The sequence below is a fragment of the Anas platyrhynchos genome, chromosome 14, assembly GCF_047663525.1.
Source record: "Anas platyrhynchos isolate ZD024472 breed Pekin duck chromosome 14, IASCAAS_PekinDuck_T2T, whole genome shotgun sequence".
Taxonomy (NCBI): Eukaryota; Metazoa; Chordata; class Aves; order Anseriformes; family Anatidae; genus Anas; species Anas platyrhynchos.
The window spans coordinates 661,897-685,334 of record NC_092600.1 but is presented as its reverse complement, the minus strand read 5'-3'; the positions used below and the strand labels follow the sequence as shown (position 1 = coordinate 685,334).

Sequence of the window (23,438 nt, the reverse complement as noted above, 5' to 3'; positions counted from 1 at the left end):
CTCACGCTGCTCTGGCACCACCTCTGCTGCCTCCCAGCTCCTGGAAAGCCACCGGTGCAGTCGGGAAACACAAGTTAAGCATCCTTGCCTCTGAAGCAGGGGAATACACTTGTCCTTTCTATTCTCTTTAATTTTTGAAGCAAACAATTTATCCCCACTGCTGTGCCAGTCACCTTGGGCTGCCTATTAAATTTGCCAATACCCTCAGGGCTGGCTGCAGAGCGGGGAGCGGCGTTTTTCTGCAGCACGGAGCTTTAGTCAGCTCCACGTGTCACACGCTAACACAAATGGGCAAAGATCACCCGCTGCCGAGGAAGGTTAAAAGCTTTTCCATTAGCAACTTTGTTGGATGCATTTTGTAAAAAGATAAAGCACTATGAGAAAATAAAGACTTGTCATTTACCTCTGCAAATAATTCAGGGCTGATAATAAGAATGAATCAATCAAGGCAGGGCAATCGCGTTGCAAGGTCTTTCTGAGCGGTGTGAATGGAAAAAGCATATAAAATCTTGGCACTTAAACAGCTTCTCCACATCGCTTTGCAAGAGACCAGGATTGCCAAAGAGAGTCCAGTCTGCTTCTCTGGCAGAAGACTCTCTGGTGTTTAAAGCAAATGAGAATCAAAGCAAAAGGAAGTGAAAAATGGGTCTGAAGGAGCTCTACAGAGAAATGTGGGAACACGCCTCTGAAATGGAAAGTTTGTGCTCGGCGCCTGGGTCGGACATCCCCAGCTGTTACTAAACCAGAAATCTGTGAGGGAGAATGGGACAGAAGCGGTAGGGAAGGGCCAACACAGAAGCTGAAAAATACCTGCCGGGATGGGAGCCTGAAGCGGAGGTGCCCCAGGCCCTTCAACGCCCCCAGCACAGCCCCGGGGAGCCCCCACCGCTCCCAGCGGCTGGACCCAGAGCAGGACCCCCGTGGCAGGACCCCAGCCAAGGTCCTGGGAGCCCCTCCACAGCCTTTAGGCACACAAACACTTTCTCAAGACCGCTGGTGGTTAGCCCCAGCGACACCAAAGGCACACGGCAATTCCCAGGTTTCCGTGCCGGCCACCCTGTGCGCAGCTCGGGCACCAGGAAAGGTCCCGGCTCTGCAGAGCCCGGGTGGGCGGCGGACCCTCCACGTGCATGGGAGGGTGAACTGTGCTTTTAAAGGCCAAATCATTCAATTTCTGCACAAAGCAGAACCATTCTTGACATTTGGAACAATTTATATCTCATGTGCCTGGCGTCTGGCAGTTAAAAAAAAAAAATCAGTGGAAATTTACTGTCTCTTCCCCACAAAGACAGTGTTAGTGACCTAAGATTACAGTGATGTCCCTCCAAATGTCAGAAACATTTAAAACACTTTCTGTTTACAAGGCAGCAGCAAATGTGACAGTTTTTTCAATGCCATGCTCTGAAACACATCCTGCCTCTCAATAGCAATGTCCCTTTTCACAAGGCGTTCCTAATTGATTGTGGGAGCAAATGAAATTATTTTCCCTTTGAAAGGACTGAATCATGCATGTTCTTTATTTCCTTCTAAAGTATAATGGAACTTTTGTTGATTTTTTTTTTTAAGGAAAATACTGTTCACCACACATTCAGCGCTTTAAAAACTTGATTTCTAAGGAGCACAAAAGATCAGTGCCAGTCTGCAGAGTCCATTTTTATCTGGGCACTTTGTTTCTTCAGCTAATGCAAAACAAAGCATAATGGCATTAGATGGATTTAGAGTGTTCTGCCTTTAATTGGTCTCTTGTCTGCTCGTTGCTTGCCCATGTCTGCTGTTTTAGGCTCCCAGCCAAACCAGGTTTTCTGGTCTGCAGTGAAGGAGAGCAGCTTATTGGCTGGAAGAAAAAATAAAAATTAAATTTAAAAAAAAAAAAAGTTCCAGTCAAATTCAACAAAAAGATTTTGTCTGCATAGATAACCATGAAGCAAGATACAGCGAAATTTCCAATGGACATAAAAGTTTTAAGAATCAAACCAGTGGGAAGCAGGACGTTGGCACAGGCGTGGGGCAGCGGGCACCAAAGGCTCCTCGCTGAGGCACCGGGAGCCCCATGCCCTGCCGTGATTGTGCTCTGCACAGGGCATCGACCACAGCACCGGGGAGGAAGATGCCCGGGCAGTCCTAGGAACCCCGCGCTTCCCCAGCTGGATGGGGTCTTGTCCCCATCCCTGCCCCTTCCACCATGAACCCCCTGCGCACCCCTTCCCCAGATCCACTCCAGTTCCTTGCCCAACTTTTCCTCTCCTCCTAAGCAGGCTCCCCTGACACAGCTTTAATTGCTGGATGTGTCCTAAATGTCCCCATGGCTTCAGGCACTGCCTGGCTGCATGGGAGCAGCACAGGATCGTGGCTCCCACTTTGCCCTGGAACATCCCCAGGGGCAGGCAGGCTCCATCGGCGGCACGGCGAGCATTTACAAGGCTCTCCACATCAGGGGCTCTCCTGTCCTTAACAGTAGGGACTTTTAATAATATAAAATATAGGGGAAATAAAGGTACAATAAAGGGGAAATAAATGCAAACTGCTGGCCTGGGCTCTGCCTGCTCCCTCTGTGCCCTGGGGGACCAGCACCCGACGTCCTTCACTTGGCGACAGACACACACCGGGGCTTGCTGAGGGAAGGTTTTCTGCTCAGCTCCTTCCCGGAGGGCAAAGCTCTTCCCACAGCAAAGGGAGCTACAAGCTTGGCTTTCCCCAGGGCCCCGTTAGTGCTCCCAGTAAGGCAGCTAATTAATATTAAAATAGATAAGTGCTCTAAATCTTGTCACTCCTACAGAAGTGTTTGTGTCATTAGGCTGACAAACATGAAACAGAATTCACAAAACAAGAAACAAACAGGAAAAAATAAAAATAAAAAAAAAAAAAAACGTACCTGGAAACTGGGAACGAGCCCTTTCAAAGCACGGGGGCTGATCAATCCGCGTCCCTCAGAGCCACCAGCTCCCCAGCACGAGGCGAGCGGCTGCTTCGGGAAGGACAAAGCTCGGCTGCTGCCCTCCGGCCTCACAGGGGCCCACCAGGAGCAGCAGCTGCAGCACCCGGCCCCCGCTGGGCCCCCACTGGGCCACCATCACAGCCCTCCAGGCCCCGGCACTGCCTCTGTCGTGCACCTCCCGGCCCAGCCTCCTCCCTCGCGCTCCCCTCACACCATGTTCCCCTCTCGCACCTTCTGTGGGTGCCCCCTCAGCCCCCCTGGAGCTCCCACCTGAACACACAAAGGGGTTGTTTTTAACCCACACCAGAGCAGCCCATCGGATCCTGACACTGTTGCTGTTGCAATTAAATGTCTGGAGCAGAAACCTGTTCCTAGTGAAATTATTTTCCTCTGCCAACTGTTCGATTTCCTCATGTAATAAAATGTGTCATCTTTCTGGATACACAGAGCTGTGCATATGTCACAGCACGGAAGGGTTTGAAAACTTGCAGGCTTTTTTGCAGCATTTATGGTGATTCTCCCAAACCTCAGCCAGCAGCCGGGGTGTGATATTTAAGGCACCTGCACACGTTTACAGTAAATAGACTAGAAAATACGAATCATCTGGCCCACTGGAGGGGGGAAGCAGGCAGCTGGGAGAAGGGAAGGAGTGACGCAGGGGCAGCTTCGGCCGCGTGAAGCCGAGCCCCAAGAGCTCATCCAGCACCTGGTGCCGAGGGGCTTTTAGGTGACCGCAGGGGTGGTGTCGTGCCAGCAGCATCAGCACTTCTGTTACATCCTTACCCATCCTGCTGCCTTCCCAAGCCAGCTGCAGGTTCCCGTGTCCCCTCTGGGCTCACACATCCCCACCACGTCCCCACCCAGCCCAGCCTGACGCAGCGAGGGCTGGGGGCTTCGTAGACTTCACCCAAGAGGCTGAGCACAGCAGGAGATGTCTGAAGAGGAAATCGTTCATAAATGCAGCACATTATGAAAATGCTCTGCTACATCCGTGAAGTTAAAGCACCCCAAGGTTTTCCTAAGAGCGCCACGTGGGGTTCAGGCACTGAGGCGAAATGAAACCCAGCACGACGGCACAGAGCCCGAGCGAGACGCGGGGCAGCCGCGGCAGCTGGCTTCACAAACACACCACAAACCGAGAGATGAACTCCAGCTGACACCCGGCAACATCCGCCAGAGACAAGAGCTGGTGATCAAAGGAGATGACTTTTTAATGGAAATGTTCACAGAGTCGCTTTAGTACAATAATTAAGAGAATAAAATACTAATTTTCTCCATTTTTAAATTTGTTACTTCAAGGCTTTGACCAAAGTTACCTGTGTGTGTTTTTAGTCCACACATTAAGCAAGAATTAATTAAATTCCTAGAATTAAGCAAGTGTGTATTAACTACTCTGATAAAACAATCTGAAAAAAAAAAAAATCTTTTCCTGCTGCCATCCTGTTATTTAGAAAAGGAGGTCTGTAGAAGTGCTGGGACTGATTTCTGAGGGCCAGAGCTGCTCAAGGCCCCAGCATCATCTGGGCCCCAGGAATAACTCACAGCACTATTTAAACAATCATGACTGCAGCCTTTGAGGAAGGGACTGGATTTCACTGGGGTTTTACTATTCACATACTACTCCTACTTTCAGGGTGGAGGGACAATGCATATACTTACTATTCTAATCCCAAAATCCAGAGCACTACAAGAATAAAAATGTTACTCCTAAAACTGTACTTTGTAACTAAAAAGGAAGTAATCTGATAGTTTCCTCAGGCACACAAAGCAGTAACTCAAGAAGCAGAACTACGTTAATGAATGTATTTAGTCTTGGCCTTCGTGTTTCATAAATATGTACCTTTTGGCATCCAGAGTCTAAACTCACAACAGCCAGTTACCAACGAAAATAAGAAGGAAGAAGGGAAGTATCTTGTTCTGCTGTGCCAGTACAAAACCCATCCAGCACAGAGGCCCAGGTCTCGTCTCGTTCGTCCCAAGGCAGGGGCCAGAGCTCGCCCTGCAGCCGCAGCCCCCCAGCCTGGTGACACCACGCCTGGCAGCACCGCACCTGGGCGCAGCAAAGGGAAGAGCCCACCCAGGGTTCACATCGCATCTGGGAAACACCCAACCTGCCCCCAAGAACTGCAGCTGGCCCTTCTGCTTTATGGCAGTCAGCTGATGGGCTCAAATCTCCACAAATGCTGGATTCAAGGCATCTGAATTCAAGTGTGGTGTCAACCAACTTCAGTAAAGGTATCGAAGCTCTGTGCTCACCTGAATTTTCAATGGAAGTTTAGAAATAAAACTATCCTGTTGCAGTGCACATAACAAAAGGAAGAAAAGCAAATGAGACACTGTTGGGAACTTTGCTTGCACTTCACCAGTTTTCCTATGGCTTTCTTCCCCTGTTCAGGTGCAACAGGAGAAAAATACTTGCTGAAAGAATTCAGACAGATGTAATTTAAAACTTGTATTGAGGCAGGTCTTACAACTGAAAATAATCACACTGGCAGGAGCATAATAACCAAACATTTCCAACACAGCAATCAGGGCTGAAATAATGAGCAATGTTGACTCAAGCAGGGAATAGCAACCCTACTCCGCTGTTGAAGCTGAGCTTCATTTTTGTACAATGAAGCCTCTATCCCACAGAATTAAGCTGTGAAATAAACAGCACACGGGGCGTGCTTGCACCTCCCTTGATAAGATGCAAAGCAACTGGTTAACGAGACATGGGTCTCTTCATAGCACGGAGGGCTATTTTATTTTGTTGTTCTGTGTTCCCTTATCGAAGGCTTAATCTCTAGAGATTGTAGAACAAATTCACAAGATGCTTCTGCTTCCAAGCCTGCATTTGTTTCTCCGTGATTTTCAAGATCAACATTCCCTTACATAGCATGATTCCTTAGTCTTCTGTAAAAGGTTTGCAGTCTACAGTCCCTTTCTCCTATGCACATTAAATTCTCTTTCCTCGATAAAACGGCACCAGCGAAGTTCAGGTAACAGCCACAGAGTTCCGACGGCAATGAAGATAGGCTGCTCCAAGGAAACTACACAGATGCATTTTCTCCTGCAAAAGCAGAGAAATAGGTTTTAGAACATTTATTAGGAGGTAATCAATAGCCATTTGCTCTTGTCCTGAAGCTACTTAAAGAGTTGACCAAACATTCCCGCCACGGATAAACCTTGAAGATACTACTCTTCAGGAGGAAATCTTTAGAAAGAAACAACATCTTATTTTACCAAGACTTCCACACTCATATATTCACAGAGAGGAGAGGGCAAAAGACCGAACACAAGAGTCATCTTACTAAATACTGTTCTAAAGTTTCTGAATTATGTTAAGCCTAACGCAATAGTAGATCACTATTTTTCTTGAAAAGTCTATAAAAATTGCCTGCTATTTATAATGGACCAAAAAAAAAAAAAAGTTTATTTGTAGAATTACAAAGACCACAATGTGCAATAGCTATCACAAGCTTTGAACAATTTCCTCATCTGTAGATGGATGCTGCACTTACAATAGCTCATAAAGAGTGCAATCAACCACACTGCTCCTGAAGAAGAGTCTCCATTATTTTAATACCCTGAAAAAAAGCACAAATACATGCCAACTTTACACACAATATAACTATTTCACACATTCAAAAGAACAGCCCCACAATACACCAGTAAAACCCTACAAAGAACTGTGTTTTATGATCCTGTACTAGCTCAGTGTAGTTCTCTCTGCTGCCTGGATGGCACAAACAGCACTTACAACGCTGACTTCTCTGACAGGAACCTGGAGAAGACAAAAGACTCTTTGCAGCTTCCACATTTTTCCAAGGCAAGGCAGCATGAAGCCAGGGCACTCAGTTAGGAACGGGAATGAGAAATTCCTCTAAAATGGAAATACTGTCACTTGTATTCTTCACAGGCGATTGGGTCTGTGCAAATCAAAGCTCTACATATGAATATTTCTACTAATGCAGGAAAGAAATACTGAACACAGCCAAAAATACCATCAGAGGACCACAGGAGTGAATCTTTCTTCTAAAGGACTGATTTGCGAAGGGAAGAGGAACTGTCAAGCATTAAGCTGTTATTAAAGCAAAATGTAGGTTGATTCTAGGATTTTTGTTTGTTTGTTTGTAGGAGTGGGGGTGCAATGCAGGTCAGCCCGAGGTGCTTACCAACCAGCAACAACTGTTCGGGCACACTGCACTGCTGGCAACAGAGCAGCCATCGAAAAATCTGGGGGAGGCTTTGATGGTACCAAGTGCTCTTCCCATATCAGGGCTAAAAACTGCTCCACAGCAAAGTTCTTCCCTATTTTGAAATGAGCTCAAGTTCAAGGTTCAGTACAAAGTGAGAAAGAAGCAGCTTCACATCTGGTGGAAAAGCAAAACCAGTCACTGTAGTGAAGAAAATCCAGAACATCCCTTCCTCCCAAATGCCTTGTAGGACAGTTACGACCATTTGCCAGCCCTGCTTCTAATATTTGGTCAGATCTTGCAGGCGCAGCAAGCAAGCCTGGAGCTTACTTATAACCTGAGTGGGACTGAGGCTTACCCTAGGATGTTCTTTGTTCACCAAGATAAATGAAAAAGAGGGTTCTCGGTTGGAGCCATCATGACAGAAAACAACAAAAGAAAGACAACTTTAACAAATAGGTCAGAAGAACTTCTTTCCACATCTCCATGACAGATGGACAAGATCTGTCTACAAAAGCAGCTCCTCTTCCATGGCTACCCTTCATAGAAGGCCATGAGCTGACTGCCTCAGTCTATCAGTCTAAACCAGACGTGCCACTGTTTGCAGAATAAAGCACTAATTGACATAAGTGAGGACTGAGGTTTGCCTAGGGAATTTAAAAATGTTATTTATTGAATCAATTATGTTCACAGTGTGACAACTGCTTTTTCTTTTATTTCTCCTTGTAGCACTGCAGACTTTTAGGCAGAAAAGTGTTGAGGAAGAAAAGGGGAATGAGAGGGGAATCCATTAAATGAATAAAAATACGAAAGGGCAGGTACAACTCATTACCCAGTATCTTTTCAGCAAGGAATGACTAAATCAAAGCCTAATCAATATATTCCTTTCAACTGAAGTTCAAACACTTAAATCTCAGCCCCAGGAGATCAGGCTTAAAGGAGCTAAATTTACACTACTTAGAGTGCAACGATGCACTCCAAATGCAGAGCAAACATTGCCTACCCATTAAACCCTGCACCTCCACAGCTACAGCTTAAAAGCTTCTCTGATTGACAAGCCACAGAGTAGTTCCACTTTTCAAAGGTGGAGGTACTCCTCTGCTGTGAGAAGCCAACGTGCTGCAAGCATCTCCGTGCTTTTACCCTGCAGGATCCCTGCAGCAGCCCGAAGCACCCACACCGCCGGAGCGCTGCAGCCTCCAGGTGCCTGCTCCAGCGGGGCCGGTTTGCTGCTGCCGACAGCACACAGCACAGCAAACAGGGCACAGGACACAGCAGCTGGGTGACAGCATAGCTAGGGAAACATGGAACGGCAGTCCTAGGAGCTTCCCACACTACGGACCTGTTGAAGAGCCGATGTTTGTATCCAGATAAATGCCACGAGCCAAACTGGAACCGCAGCTGGGTGGGACAGCGAGCAGGCGTTATGTCTGAAATGTGCTCCACACCTCCATGAACGCTCAGGTTAAGCAAGAGGTTAAGCGATACGCAGGACGGTGTAAGTGGCTTGTTTTAATCCGAAGGCAATGCACATTGCAGCGCACGGCCCATTTCCATTCCCAGCACAAAAGCAGGGGACGTTTTAACGGACTAACAGAAAATGTTCTGCTGCCTCTGAAAGGAGCACCTCATACCTTGCATTCTGGCTGTAACCATGACAAAATGTTTCAGTTAAATATTGTTATTTGAGCTCAGCTCCATTTACCAGACTACGTTACAGCCTTTCTTTGCTTTCCACCTCTTACATATTCAAGTAATGGAAAAGGAATCTAAAAAAGAAATCAAGAAGTGAAAATGACAGAAATGTTGCAACGTTTAAGAGGCAATGGATAAAATGTAACAATACAACAAAAACGTATTGCTAGTCATGCTCCTTCATTATGCAGCCTTAAAATCGCTCCTAACATTGCCATTTGTACTGCTTAACACTAGCAGGGATCACCATAACTTGGAGAAGGATGGGACAATTGGGTCGCGTTTCAAGCTCTGATCACCACACACACACCAGCTGCCTGCTGGCCTCCAGCACCCCCCGGCAGTGGGTTCCTGCAGCCTTTCCTCACCCGAGCAGAGCGATTCCCCTTCCAAAGGGAGCCAGAGCCCACACCAACAGGCCCAGAGCAGGCTGTCCTGGCAGCTGGGGTTTACTGGCGTATCTGCTCAGACTTTTAAATTGTTCAGGAGGAAAGTTTTATTGGCCATTATCTGGGTGCGTATTGCTTTTCTGAACAGGCAAGAAAATAAAAGAAGCATAAATGCTGCAATTTCCACCAAAACACACCATGGCTTCTACAAACAAGAGCAGGGAAGGGGAATTTTATCTTTTTTGTTTTGTTCATGGTTGGAATAAAGTAAGAGAAATATAAAAACATCACGGTTGTTCTGTCATGCATTAAAAAAGAACACTACAGAATAGGCTCATGTCAATAACAAACAATGGGTAAAAAGATCTGCCTTTCGCATCCAAGGACAGCTCTATTAATCACAACTTTTCCCTCTCACTCTGCGACACAGAGATATTTAACATTGATTGTGTGAATATATGAGTTTTCTGGTATTCATTCACAAAGTTTAAGATTTTAACATTGCAGCATTTTCTCCTGCTCTCCAGGTAGCTCACTCTTCTCCCTTTCCTCTGCCCCACACGGGTTGCTGCCTCCCACTGCTTTCTTACCCCCTTGCTCCATCACAGGGCTGGAGAAGCGCGCTGCTGTCAGGATGGAGGAGATAAAGCAGGAATAATGCTTTGGCTTTGGAAGCAACGTCCTTACTTTTCCCAACCAGGTGTACCAGGGGCAAGAAAAGCACCTGTTTGATCAGACCGTTAGGAAGGATGTAAATCAGGCTCCAAAGATAAGAAGTAAACCAGCCACAATGGGAGCCCGGAGAACGTTTATCAGGCAGTGTCACTCACGCGACATTTCTTTTATACCTTGATATAATACCTTTGCATTGCTGTTTATTACATTTGGGTAAAATGTGTCTCAAAATTACTCTCTAGCCAAGCCACAAAAGAAATCCTACCTAACAGCTCAGAAGAAATGAAATGCATACACGCAGCTGTTGCCACAGGGAGACTGACGGTGTAGAGGAAAAAAAAATACCAGGCAAGTCTGTAGATGTGTACCAGACACCCGTTTGTGTTTTTCAGAGCTCTGCAGACATAGCCAAAATTGTTAAAGGGTTTCTAACGCAGCACTGAGATATGCTGTGAGCTCGTTTGTCTCATCTGTGAGCTCTGCACTGCCCTAAGCTTGCAGGACAGGTTTCATTACGCAGCCATCGCTCCATTGCTTCCACCAGCACAGTTGTCTGCTTTTCCTTTTTTTTTTTTCTCCACTTTAAAAAGCAACAAAGACCTTACAGTTATCAAGAATAAGCAAAGGAATAAATGGTCATGCTGTGGTTTGAACTACATTTCCATCCACGGCTCCTGGGGCACAGACTCCAACATCAGGAGGGAGAGGCTGAGCTGCCTGCCCCCCGCACTGCCCGCGGGGACTCCCCCAGCGCTGCTCGGGGAAGGGCTGAGGCTGCTGCCCACACCGCGTGCTCACACACCCGCTGAAGCAAAGGGAGGAAACACGGGACACTGGTACGGACACAGTAAAATAAAAAATAAAAATAAATAAATTTTTAAAATAGAACTTGTAACACTACTAACTGCTTGGTCCGCATGAAAAATTAAAGAATGGCATAAGGCATGATCTGGCTTTGGAGTTCTAAGTATACTTGAACAACAAATTTCTCCAATAGATAACTTAAAAATAATAAAAATAATGGGATAACGGTAAGTGTAGGTTCATTATAGTCTCGCACACATGAGATTCGTAAGCCCAGCTGTGAAACTGCCATGTTTTCAGGCTCGAACATATGCTTGCACTCATCTGAAACAATATACAAACTGTGTGGGAGGCAAAAAATATCTCATTTACATCAAAAAGGTTTAACTAAATACTCCTTTCAGCTACTTCTCTTGCTCCTTTTTCAGCAGGTACAAATTTTAAACATCTTATTCACCACAGCCTGAACCCCCAAATCTACCCAAGTCACAAATATCCCAAACCAGGATTGCTGTGTAACTGCATTTCCCAGCGAGCGCTGCAGGAGACACTGCCGTTAGAACCAGTTTATCAATATGACACGGCTCCCAGAAACTGAGGCCTTTGAACACTAATTCCTCTGGGATGCACTACTGGATAGCTTTTATCCTCTTTCATAATTCTTGCTGAAAGACAGAACTATTGAAGTATACAGAACTGCTACAGGGAGATTGACTGTGGCTATTGTAAATACATCAAGCTGCCAAAAAAAAAATCTAATGTTACTGGAGAAAAATGTGTGACATGATATAAATTCATGTTGGCTATTTTTGACTATTTCAGTGTGAAGGTGCTATAGAACCGAAAATTATTATTACAGTATTAGCTGGTACAATAAGACATTAGGAAGAAAAACTGTTTCAATGCCTCAGGGAAATCAGGAATAAGAATGAATTACAGAAATTGATACAGACACATATACCATGCTTTAAAATGTATTTGAAATAAAACTATTACCATAATAAAACTAAATCCATTTCTGTTCTGCTTGTTCTCTGTAGGCAAAAGAAAAGGTCAAATATTTTTTCAACAATTACAAGATGTAAGGAATCCAGGCTTAAAACACCAACTTAGCTTTAATCCCAGACAATGCGGTGATTTGGAAACATTCTGAACATAACTCCAGGAAGAAGCTCAGGCAGTAAATAAACCTACCTTCTTCACGCCTTGCTTTAGGAATGACTGAGCGAAAGCTTCCAACACACGGTTGAGCAAACCGGCCCCCGTAACCGATATCCTGCCTTTCTGCGTGAAGTCTGTCCTAGGAAACAGGAACACAACACCAACTTGTTTCTCCGCCTACTTCGTAAACATCAAACATAAATCTTACAACGTTTTTGTCTTGACTCCCAAGCAAGGCATCACGCCGTCCCCCCACGCTGTGTACCGGCTCTGGGAGGCGCGGGCACGGAGCAGCACGAGGCGTGTGCCAGTCGCGGCTCTCGGAGCAGCTCAGACGGGAGCTGCTGCAGGTGCCGGGAGCAGCAGCGCCAGCCAGGACTGGGCCAGCGAGGTGCTGTACCCTACGGGCAGCAGATCGAGGCTTCTCTACCACAGAAACAGCAAACAAAGCCTGTGTGATCCTGCGGGTCCTCAGGACATCGAGCTAGACAGAGGCAGTGACAGCAGGGGGAAGAGGTCCGACGTGGACGCCTTCCCACTCCCACCACAGCAGCACTCGCCTGAGCCCAGCACCACCGATGCCCCCAGCGGGCCACAGCCAGTTTTTATACACACAAGCCATCAGGAAGAAAAACACACAGAGCTCAAGTGAAGGAGCTGGTGCAGATGAGGAGCCTCCCCCAGGCACAGGACAGACGTCAGCAGTGAATGCTGGGCACCCCTGGACCTGGCTGTGCTGGCTGGGACTGATCCATTCATTTTGCTGTTTCACCATTCTTGGAGACCAAAAAGGGCAGCTCAAGGAAAATATCGATCTGAGATTGATTTCTGTAGCACACAGCTGGCAACGCTGCATCGTTACAGCACAGTCACAGGGTGAAGTCTATTAATGAGACCCAACTACTAAATTATTGACTAGTTAAGTACGACAAATTTGGTCTAATTGTTTTCATGATGGGAGTTTAATTAAAGCGTCTTTAGTACAAAAAGTCTAGCGATATTGTTCAGGTGGTGTCAGGGAGGGTCCCCAAAGCCTGCAAGGCTTCCAAAACATCCAGTGCCTGGCCCTTCCCGAGGGGCAGCTTTTGTGTGGGAGATCCTTACCCCCACTCTGTGGGGCAGGGCACTGCGCACACATCACACACCAGGTAACCCTCACTGCACAGCGCCTGTTTCACCAGCAGTGCTCACTGCATCTGGTGCCCGAGGAGGGGCACGGGGGGCCCTGCAGCAGCGCACAGCCTGCTCCAGGGGCTGTGTCACTGCTGAGGCTGCCCCGTGCTGCTGGCAGCCCAGCTACACAGCCGGGTTTAGAGTTCTCTGCTTTCCCTAGTGCCAGTCTGCCTCAGGGTCAGAGCAAGCAGCGGTGCCTGCCTCCGCGGGCAGCTCTCCTGCATGGGGAGGCACAAACACACCGAGGACAGCATCTTTCCTAACCTGGAGCAGGCCTCAAAACAGGGCGGGGGGCTCTGACCAGCCGAGGCAGCCCGCGTGTCTGCACCAGCAGCACCAACACCTACAGCTGCAAGGCCATGCTGGTGCAGGGAAACGTCCGTCCTCCCCGGAGGGAGCCGTGGGACAGGCTCCGTCCCTCTGCAGGGCTGCAGTGCAGGGACAGGGGGCTCAGCAAACTTCTGTAACACCGTGACTTAAAAACCAAGAGGAACATATCCCTAAACAGCAAAGTCCCAGCACTGGGCTTTCAAAATTGCTTGAACCCCCAAAACTGAATGTTGTCTGAAGTTGTGGGTTTTTTTCTTTAGCATCCTGAGAGCTCTCAGAAGCCAGGCAGACCTGGACAGCCCTGCCACACTTCCCAGGGAACATCACACGGCAGAAGTAATGACTAATTACAGCGGACACCAGAGCACAGTAAAAACTAATGGGGTTGACATCAGCTAGAAACAGATCTATTTTTAAAGACGGTTGCATGTATTACATAGCTGCTCGTTTCACTGCTGCAGGAGTTAGAAATTCCACTCCTACCCTGTCATAAACATGCATTAAGACATTTTTGTGCTCCACTCAGCACAAACACAAGTCTATCTTTCTCGCAGGCAAAGTCCCATGCCAGCTTACACCTTTGGGTCATGGTGGGCCAAACACCAGAGAAAGAAAATTGTTTGGGAGCAAGAGCGCTCCGTGCCAACGACTGGCAAGCAGGAGGTAGCTGATAATTTTTAAACTGCTAGCCAAGCATCTGCTGGTAGACATGAGAGCAAAGTGAATGCTCTGGCTGTGCCTGCTGTGCAGAAACAGCGGGGCAGCCTTCTATGACTGCAGAGGAGCACATGGAAAATTAATTTCCAACAATTATTTGTGCTCTGGCCAGAGAACCTAGCCCAGCATCTGAAGGATCCAGCGGAAAGCCACAGAACATTTATAGTAGCTGCTTTACACGCAGTCAAGACTCAGCAAAGAATTGTTATTCAGACCCTTCCAAGCATTCAAAAGGCAACAGAAAACACTTTTCAGGCCAGGAGACCACAGCAGCCTGGAGCAGGCACCCAGGCACTCACCAGTTTGGGTTTTCCAAGCTCTCCCTGAAGACAGACTCCTCGCTCAGGGACGCATACTGTGTCCATGTGAGACAGTGAGTTTTCATAGACATATTTCTTTTCTGCATATTAAGCCATGATTCCTCTTCCAGGTGGATGTTGGGCACTTTTAAGGCACTGACCTGCAAGTAAAAGAATTGGAGTGCTTTGAAAAAAGAAAAAAAAAGACAGAAAAAAAAGCATTTTGAGAGGGTAGAAGCACTTCTCAGTACCTGGCATACACTCATAGCCTCAGGGGGTGACTGAGGACTACTGAGGAGGGGACATCAGCTCTGGCTCATGCTGACGAGCAGAGCCAACCTCCTCAGCACGCACTGGAGGCCATGCAAAAGCTCCAAAATTCCTGGGGATTGCTCAGCCCCCAGCCGGACTCGCAGGACTGCTCGGCACCAAGTTACCTGACCGTTTGTGTCCCCTGCCCTGCTGCCGACGGCTCCCTCACAGCCGGGGGGACAGAGCCCACTCCCACGGGGTTACCTGCGAGCCGCCCCCGGGGCCACGGGGACGGGGGGGCCACGGGCGCTGCCCCCCTGCACGCCCCTGGCAGCCCTGCCCCAGCCACCTCCTCTAGAGCCCACTCAACCTGCGAGGCTTTTATCTGGCAACGTGGGCTGCGGAAGGGATGGAAATCTCACCATCGGCTTATTTTAATTCTGCATGTATAGGGCAATGATATGTTCTCCTTGGCGGATGAGGCTTGGAAGAGACAAACACATGTTTAGAGGCAAAAACACACAGAGTCTTCAGAGTACCAGGAAAAAGAGCTATGTATACTTTGAAGCATGCAGGCCTTGAAAAACAGTTATTTACCCATGCACGAACATAAACATACTTTTCTGTATACAGGCTGTATGCTGAGAGATACTCTGCAACAAACAAATAATAAATCAAGGTTAGTCCTCTCCCACAAACTGTGAGGAAAGGACTGCTCTCACCAGGCACGGGACCGCACACCCCGGGTCCTTGCATTTCCTACAGCCTTTAAGGACTCGCACCTTATCCTCCTTACAGGGACTCTGCGATGCCATGTTTAACTTGCAACGTGGTAGAGGCACACTGAGCCTCTTTTAATTCCCTCTGAGTTCCCTTACAGAGTGGCTTTTCGTAGGAGACAACAGCCCAGCATGGTCCAAGTCATGGATCAGACATCCGACAGGAGCTCGGCACTGAAATATTGCCCGGTGTTTGTTATCAGCTGCCTTCTCTCTGAGTCTTCAGGTGCAGTTTCTCCCCCTTCAGTCCTGGGACACTGGGCTTTTACAAAAATACCACCTACCACACGAGAATTGGGACAGCTGGCAGCAATAGGATTATTACAGGGGGGGCGGGGGAACAGCTGCCCTTTCACTGAGGCCCAGGTGACAGCTTAACGAGGGTTTACTTTTTCCAGGTAGGAAAGGTAAAAGCCCGCTACCACCTGCAAGGTAACCACCAGCACCATTTACATCTCCCTCTACTCAAGGCTACAGGTTTGCCCATTCCAGTTACATCGGTTCTTAGGGAACTTTTTTCTCTCAACTCCTCTTTAAAAGTAACTTTTCTAACAAAAAGAAAATATCATTAAGAAATGTGATCCCGTTAAACAAGATAAACCACAAGCAGGAATTTCACAACCTGACTGAACGTCCCCCAGCAGTTACCTTCCTCAGGATCTCAGGAATTACATTCTTGCACGTTGCAATTCTCCTCCGGTAAACAATCCCTGTAGACAAATCTGTTGGTAAAAGCCAAGCAGAAGGGAAGAGTTACGGCAGCAGATATTACCATTTTTTCAAAAAAAAAGAAAAAAGTAGTTGCAAGACTTCACAGACAGCGAATGTGCAAGCAGAAATGTTGGCAAATTAGCAATGCAGTAGGGTTTTGATTTATTTACTTTTTTTTTTTTTTCTAAGTATAACGGAGTACTCCTGCTGCTTGCCAGACAGGGCTGTAAACAAGGCTGCTACGGGCACTGCCTCTGGAGGGATCAGCACCCAGCGCTGCACCCAGGCACCCTCACAGAGCGTGGCACAAACACCTCCCTGCGCCCATCCCGGTGCTCCCGGGCAGCCAAGCCCCGCAGCAGGCAGTGCCAGGCTGGTCCTGGTGCTGGTGCCAGCCTTCAGGGCCCGTCCCGGTCCTGCCCTGTCCCACAGCACGCCGCTGGCTGGGGCGAGGGAAGTGCTCGGGCCCCTGAGCTGCCGGGCCATGTGCAGCCTGAAGCTTCCCTTTATTTCTACCCTGGCCCCGATTTATATTCTCGAGCTCGTTCTCCGGGCAGACGTACTGCACACATGATTTGCAGAGCCGCCGTGTCTCCTTACGCATTTATTTTTGCATTGAATTGAAGCAGCGACAAGGACAAAACTATCTATTAGGAAACAAATTACAGTTATTTACCATCTCAGAAAATGGCTGGCTTTTAGAACCACTTTGCCTTTTAATATTTAATGACCCGGATCAAGAACAGAAACCTCGGGATAGTACCACACGAGAACCCAACTGGCAGGCAGCCCAGGTTACAGACTTGTCAGAGATAGAAGAGTGTGTTCTCAAACAGCATTTGGTTGGGTCCGTGAAATGAAAACTTCATGGGGTTTGGTTTTCAGGACTGGAACAAACACATCACATAAATAATACGAAGCATCTCCATGCAACGGAGAGCAGAAAAGCATCTCCAAGACGAGTGGTTTACTCCCTCCGATAAAAATGCCAGGGCAGCACTAATGTTCTGTTTGCTTTAATCTCAACAACCTCACTAAGGGCCACCGCTAACCCTGAGCTGCAAGGCAGAAGACATCTCCAACAGTACGACAAAGAGCAGCCACAAGCACTTGGGACTAAGACTTAAGAGTCAAGAAGTTCTTACTCCATTCCAAATGAGAATTCAATCGCTAATCCAGTATTTAGAAGAAGGGAATAATTACTGTGCAAAGTCCTACAGTGTTTGATTCCCACATGGTGGCACAACAGTTTAATACTTTGCAGGCACGTTACTTGAAGTGCCTGACTGCAAACACATCTGGCAACCTCAGCAATGGGAAACAGCCCGTGCAGGACCACCGCACCTCATCTGCTAACCATGCTCTGACCTGAGCACGTTTATTTGCCCATCACTACGACTGGGTAACGTCTAACTCTTGGTATTCCAGGAACCCTGATAAGGGGCAGACTGAGGGTCCGGGTTCACCGGCTGACTGCCAGCACCCTACAGGGCCACCATGCAGGTGGCTGGGCCCTGGAACCGCCTCGCCGTGCGGTGGGACAGTGAAATGTCCCCCGGGCAGGGACCTGCACAGCGAGGCAGGGAAATGCCTGCGGAGCGCCTGAGGCCTGACCCCAGCGCTCACCGTGCTCAATTCCAGCTGCCTTACCCCTGGTCTGCAGGGCACTACGGCTGGAAATCGTCACAGAAGTGCCAGGGAACTGCACAGCAGAAGAACGTGCTGCAGGAAAAGTAGGCAGCCATCTCTGACAGCCTCAGATTAAGATGAAAATCCAAATGCTTAATCCAGCTAAAGCACATGCTTGTGGGGGCAGGTTAAATATTTTCTCAGTCTCACTTAGCCTAGGAGTCCTGCATGCTGGATGTGTGCAGTGCCCAGCTGCTACCGAAATAAAGCTGTTCAATAGTTAACACTGAAGGTTTTGAGAAGCGTTAGGTAGCTTTTTAAGAAAAAAGTCAGGCAGCTTACCTGTTTTTTCTTCCACTGTTTCTACAGCCGTGACGTGTTTGTCCATGGGACTGGGGTACTGGGATAAAAATGCAAAGAGTAAACATTACTGCTCGCCACGTGGGTAACAGCGCAGGGCTGCCTGCCACGCGGAGAGCCCAACGCAGTCACATCGCTTCTCTCAACAGGTACAGGCTGCTTCGCACCAACAGCCTGCAGACTCCACTCAGATCAGGAAGAATTTGGTAAGACCAGCTTAGTAAGATTAGAACAGAAATGAGAGGGACAGGGCTACGAGGACCTTACTTCCACTGCACAAAGCGATCAATACTCAGGTCAATAACAAAATCTAAAATGTAAAGCACAAGAAAATTTATTGAACTCAAATAATGCTGCAAAGTTACCATAACATCCATGGTAAAAAAAATGCCAGGCTGGAGAAATGCTGAACACCAAATTAAAATCAGCATTGAACATAACAGGGAGCTTCAGAAAAGGTGGAGAAATTGTGTTTCAAGACCAGATCAGTTTGGGTAACGCAGTTACAATATGTAACCACAGGTGCTCCAAAATCCTGACGAGATCTTCGGTTCTGGGCCAAAAAGGTCGACAACTCAGAGCAGGCTGCTCTACAACCCAGCTCTCCTGCTTCTCACTGCAGAACAAAAGTTGACTCTAAAAGCACAAGGTTTTCAAGTCCTGTTCTGCACAGCAGCTGGAGCCTTCCCCACAACTCGCTGCTGTGCAGTGGCAGCACTGGCGTCATTGCATTATCAACGTAACTCCCGCTGTAAGGCCCAACCGTGTGAAACACGGAACCATTTCCATAAATCTGTCACTAAATAGCAGGCTCTATTACCTGAGTCCTTAAACAGACATAGACTCAATCTCCTACACGGCTCAGAAAAAGAAATAACACGAGAGGCCCACGGGCAGATGTAGCGGCTTGGGGAGCCTGCCAGGCACAGGAGCAGCCCTGCCAGCCGCAGCCTCCCTGCGCGGCCCCACTCCCCGCGGACAGGGCACAGCGAGCCCCAGCCCTGCCGTACCCGCTCCTCACAGGGCTGCCCCCACACCCCAGGCACTGTGCCCAGCCCCGCTGAGGGCTTCGGAACCCCCGCTGCTCATCCACGGCGGACGTTCATACAGTTCCAACAAGTTCCCTCAGTAAATTGCCTTCCCGTGCTTCCCCAGTGCCTTGAGGGTCGAGGCTGGCAGGGACCCCAGGGTGTCTCAGGCAGGGCCACCCAGGACCTGACATCCAGACAGGTCCCGAACACCTCCGAGGAGGCAGACTCCCGACGTGCTTATTTTAGAGCCGTCTGTCCCTCCGTCGCTCTAAAAAGACCCCAAACAAATCATCAACAGCAGAAGCTGTGAAGCTGACTGTCCTTAAAATACTCTTTTTTTTTTTTTTCTGTGACTGCCAGCCGTGTGTGTTTCTCAAAGACGCTGAGTCCGTTTTAGAGACTTAGTGCACAAACGTGGCACCTGCAAACAGCATTTCCGAAGCTGAGTCCCACAGCCAGAAAATCCCTCTGCATTTCCAGCACGGGGAGCGTCTGAGCAGTCACCACACTTACTGCCACATTTCGCTGCTTACTGAAATTGAAGCTTTCCATTCCCCATTTGCAAAAATGTGACAATTAAAAAGGGAGTAATTCCTGTGCCCCTACTCGGTCTTCCTGCAAATGTATCGATTGTTTTCTACAAGTACCAACACAGAATTGATTCCATCAGTCATTACTCTGAATCCAGGGAATTGAGACCCTACATACCCTTCCTAACTGGAATGCATCAGATCATCTATCAAAAGCAGCAGTTTCTAACCACAGTGATGTTTCTTCGAAGTTATTTGAGGGAAATAGCAGACCTTTAAAAGCAGCACTGTGTTTAGCAGCAGAGAGAAATCACTGCAGTTACACATAATGATTTGTACAAAAATGAAGTATTTCAAAGCAATGAAGGGCTGGTTTTACATGCAAGATCAAATGGAGCCCACATAAATCAAAATGACAGCTTCAAAGACTTGCGAAAAATAATAATATTTAAATTCATATATATTCTGATTCTTTCTTTTCCAACCCCAAGGAAATGAAGCGGTGACACTGCGAAATCAGCTAAACCTTTCCACATTCCTTCACTTTATTACTGGGTTGGAAAGGTGGTGCTTGTGAATAAACGTGAATTAAAAAAAAAATTCTAGCAAACCCACTGTGTAGATCACTTACTGCGATAAAAATCAATACATGCATAGGCCTCTCACACCCAGATACATTTATTTCAAATACAAATCAATCTGTCACACTTGAACTGAGCCTGAGTTACTGCTCGTGGGCTCAGCCCGAGGTGAGGTCTCCCTGCCCGAGCGGCCCCTGCAGCAGAGCAGAGCAGGGCAGAGCCAAGCAGAGCTCCCAGCCCCGCACCGTGCCGGGGCACAGCGAGCCCTCCCCTGCCAGCCCAGGAGCACCGCTCCTGCCTTGGAGGCTGGGTGTGAGGACCCAGGGACATGGGAAGTGCTTCAGCTCCTTTCACACCTTGCCCGGGGGATTTTTCCTCCCCTGCGCTGTAGGTGTCCAAGAGATGTAACACAACAGAAGGCTGTCGTTGCAGACCACCACGTGTCCACCTCGTCCCTGAGGAGGGATGGAGCTGGGCCACTACCTGCCCTTGCCCTTCGCCACCAGGAGCTATGGCAGGGCTTAGACATGTGGGCAGCATCTGCAGGGCTTCACGACTGCCATGCGCTGCAGGACTTGGATCCTGTGTCTCGAGAAATGCAGGACACAGGCAGAATGTTTTCCAGGGTATTTGTGAACTGACGTACAAGTATACACCTCAGTATCTGAGGCAGAAGGCTGTCCGTCTGATGACCACTGATTTATCAAAGTGGAGGAAGCACTCTGCGGTCAGGGCACATTTTTAGAGAGGCTGGGTGAAAACTTTGCTGCAGAGGGCAGCAGTGCTTTAAACCGAACCTGAGAGGTGTGTAAGGGGGAAGAGGATTGCAGGGGGTGAGGAACAAAACACACCAACGCCGTCCAGAGTCAGAGTGATCCTCTTGACTTCTGTGATCAATTGAGAGAGGTCGTAAGATGCAGTCAATACAGAAAATGCCCCAGTACAGGCAATATGTGGGACTTCTGCGAGCCAGGAGATGACTTGACACAAACATGCCCTTGAGGAACCCTGACTGTGGTCTCCTCTCAGAGCAAGCCCCGTTGCACCTTCCCACCCTACCGCAACATAACAACACTCAGTGGTTCAACTCGCAGGACCCCGACAGAAAGAACAGGATTGGGAGCACTGAAAATCAACTTTAACTATGGGATTTATGAGTAACTACGCCAATCCTTCAATCATACAGAATTCCCGGTTAAAAGCAAGCGATGCGCTTTGCTGGCACATACAAACAAGGATTATTTTAACCTCCCTGCTCTGTGCCTCTGGCTGTCACAATCAGCCTCACTGTTCACCTCCAACTGCCCTTCTTAACTCACATAGATGTATACTACAGAATACAATTTCTGTGTGTATTTCTACTCTGGTTCGTATCTTTCACAATGAAAAGCACTAACCCTGCTTCTCTTCTGAGGCTAGCTCCCAAACACTCACAAAAAACAGCAAAAGACGCCTCCTGCCTGTTCTTCTCCAAGTTCATTCAAAGCGTTCAAATTAATATTTCAAAGCACATCCATTAGTCAGCCATAGTGTGGCAGTCTAAACTACATGGTGAGTAAATTTGACTACCCAAGCTTGCCAACTATACAGCTCAGGCTTTCTGCAGCAGGACAAAAAAGATTTTCTTTTGCCATTTTTTTTCTGTTTTTAAAGGAAACCTTAAATGCATCTTTCTAAAGTCCTGTGCTAGGACAAGAAAAGAACATCTGTAGATGATTAACAGAAGAGAAATAGAAGGATTCCAGACAAAGCATTTTTACGCAAAATTCTGCGAACAAATTTTGAATTTTTCCTTTGTAAGAGTTCCACACAAAACATATTTGGTCCTCATTACAGGCCAAGGCACCACCACAGGGATTCGGTTCCCCTTTATAATGAGCCGAACACCAGAAAAAATGAGGCAGTCAATTAAAAAAACCACGCCACATCTTTTAGAGATGTATGTACCTGGTCATTATCCCGTGAAACTGACAGCACAGGCAGGAAACTGACCCCACTGAGACCACCCGCAAAAGCCTGGTGACCTCAGCAAGTTTCAACGCAGTCTTCAAAAGCTTTCAGCAAAAAAATAGCTTGTTATTTCTTGGACGAAAGCCTTGTGCTCCTACCAGGAGCCATAAAACCGATCCCATTGCTAATGGCCTGACAGTTTGAGCGCAGAGCTCCTTGCCAGGAGGTGGCTGTGCCCGCAGCAGGCAGGCCGTGAGGAGCTCGCTGCCGGCTGGCACCCAGCACTGCTGGGCCGGGGCTGCTCCCCCGGGGCTCGGGCTCTGCTCTGCCGGGGGTGGACGCGCTCCCGGCTCCCCTTGGCATCGGCTCCACCACAGCCCGGCCACTGCTAGCGGGCACCTGGGAGCCAGCACCTGCCCACAGCATGGGCACGGGCATGGGCACAGCCTTCCTCACCTGCATGCTGACTGAAACAAGGGCGAATTCAGCCCAAAGCCAGCATCTGTGCAGACTTCTTGTCCTGACGAGAACGGTCACAAACCCCTGGGGCTCTGTGCCAAGGAAACACCCCGGCTATCCCCACACCATCCCATTCACTCCTGTGGTTAATGTTTAAACACCTGTGGCCAGACCAACCGCCATGGGGCCCGCTCCTGTTTTTCGCTTCGGTGTTCCCAAAAGCTGGTCACAGCGGGAGGGCAAACGCCCAGCACCATTTTTTCATGAGGATCACACCTCACCCCTCCTTCTGTGCTACTGCTCAGGGAAAGCACCAGCAGGAAGGGCAGCCCTGATGCACAGCTCGGGGGCCGGGGCTGAGAGCAGCGTGCAGGGGGAGCTTGCAGGGGGCAGCCCCGCACGGAGCAGCCCCTCACGGAGCGCTGCCCCCTGCCCCCTGCCCCCCGCCCCGCCGCCCCCGCCCCGCACAGCGCTCCCCGCACGCCCACCCGAGCCCCGAGCCTCGATGGGGACCGGGCACTGCCCGCTGCGAGGCGCTGCAGCCCCGCGGCGGCCGCGGTTACCTTGCGGAGGTAGCTGGCCACCACCTGCTCGAAGGGGTAGCGGTACACGCGGTGCACCTCCACCGTCACCCCCATGGCGGGGCCCGGCTCGGCACGGCCCGGCCGCCCCTTCCTGCCCCGCCCGCGGGCCCGCCCCGCACCGCCACCATCTTGCGGGGCCGGCCCCGGGGCAGCCCCGGGAGGGATGGAGCAGCCCGTGAGGAACCGCAGCGCTTGTTGGAGACACCGGCACCTGCC

The 23,438-nt window shown here is 48.8% G+C and overlaps 1 protein-coding gene across 1 annotated transcript; it reads right to left on the bottom strand.

Moving 5' to 3' along the window:
- Positions 1-5,372: 5,372 nt before the first annotated feature.
- PRELID2 (PRELI domain containing 2) lies at positions 5,373-23,336 on the bottom strand. Its single transcript, XM_038186403.2, has 7 exons — positions 23,202-23,336; positions 18,070-18,127; positions 16,036-16,109; positions 14,357-14,517; positions 11,871-11,976; positions 6,439-6,504; positions 5,373-5,987 (listed from the first exon to the last, which is right to left on the bottom strand). Exons 1-6 carry the CDS (start codon positions 23,274-23,276, stop codon positions 6,460-6,462), a joined length of 519 nt encoding a protein of 172 aa, XP_038042331.1. The 5' UTR covers positions 23,277-23,336; the 3' UTR covers positions 5,373-5,987; positions 6,439-6,459.
- Between the last annotated feature and the right edge of the window lie 102 nt (positions 23,337-23,438).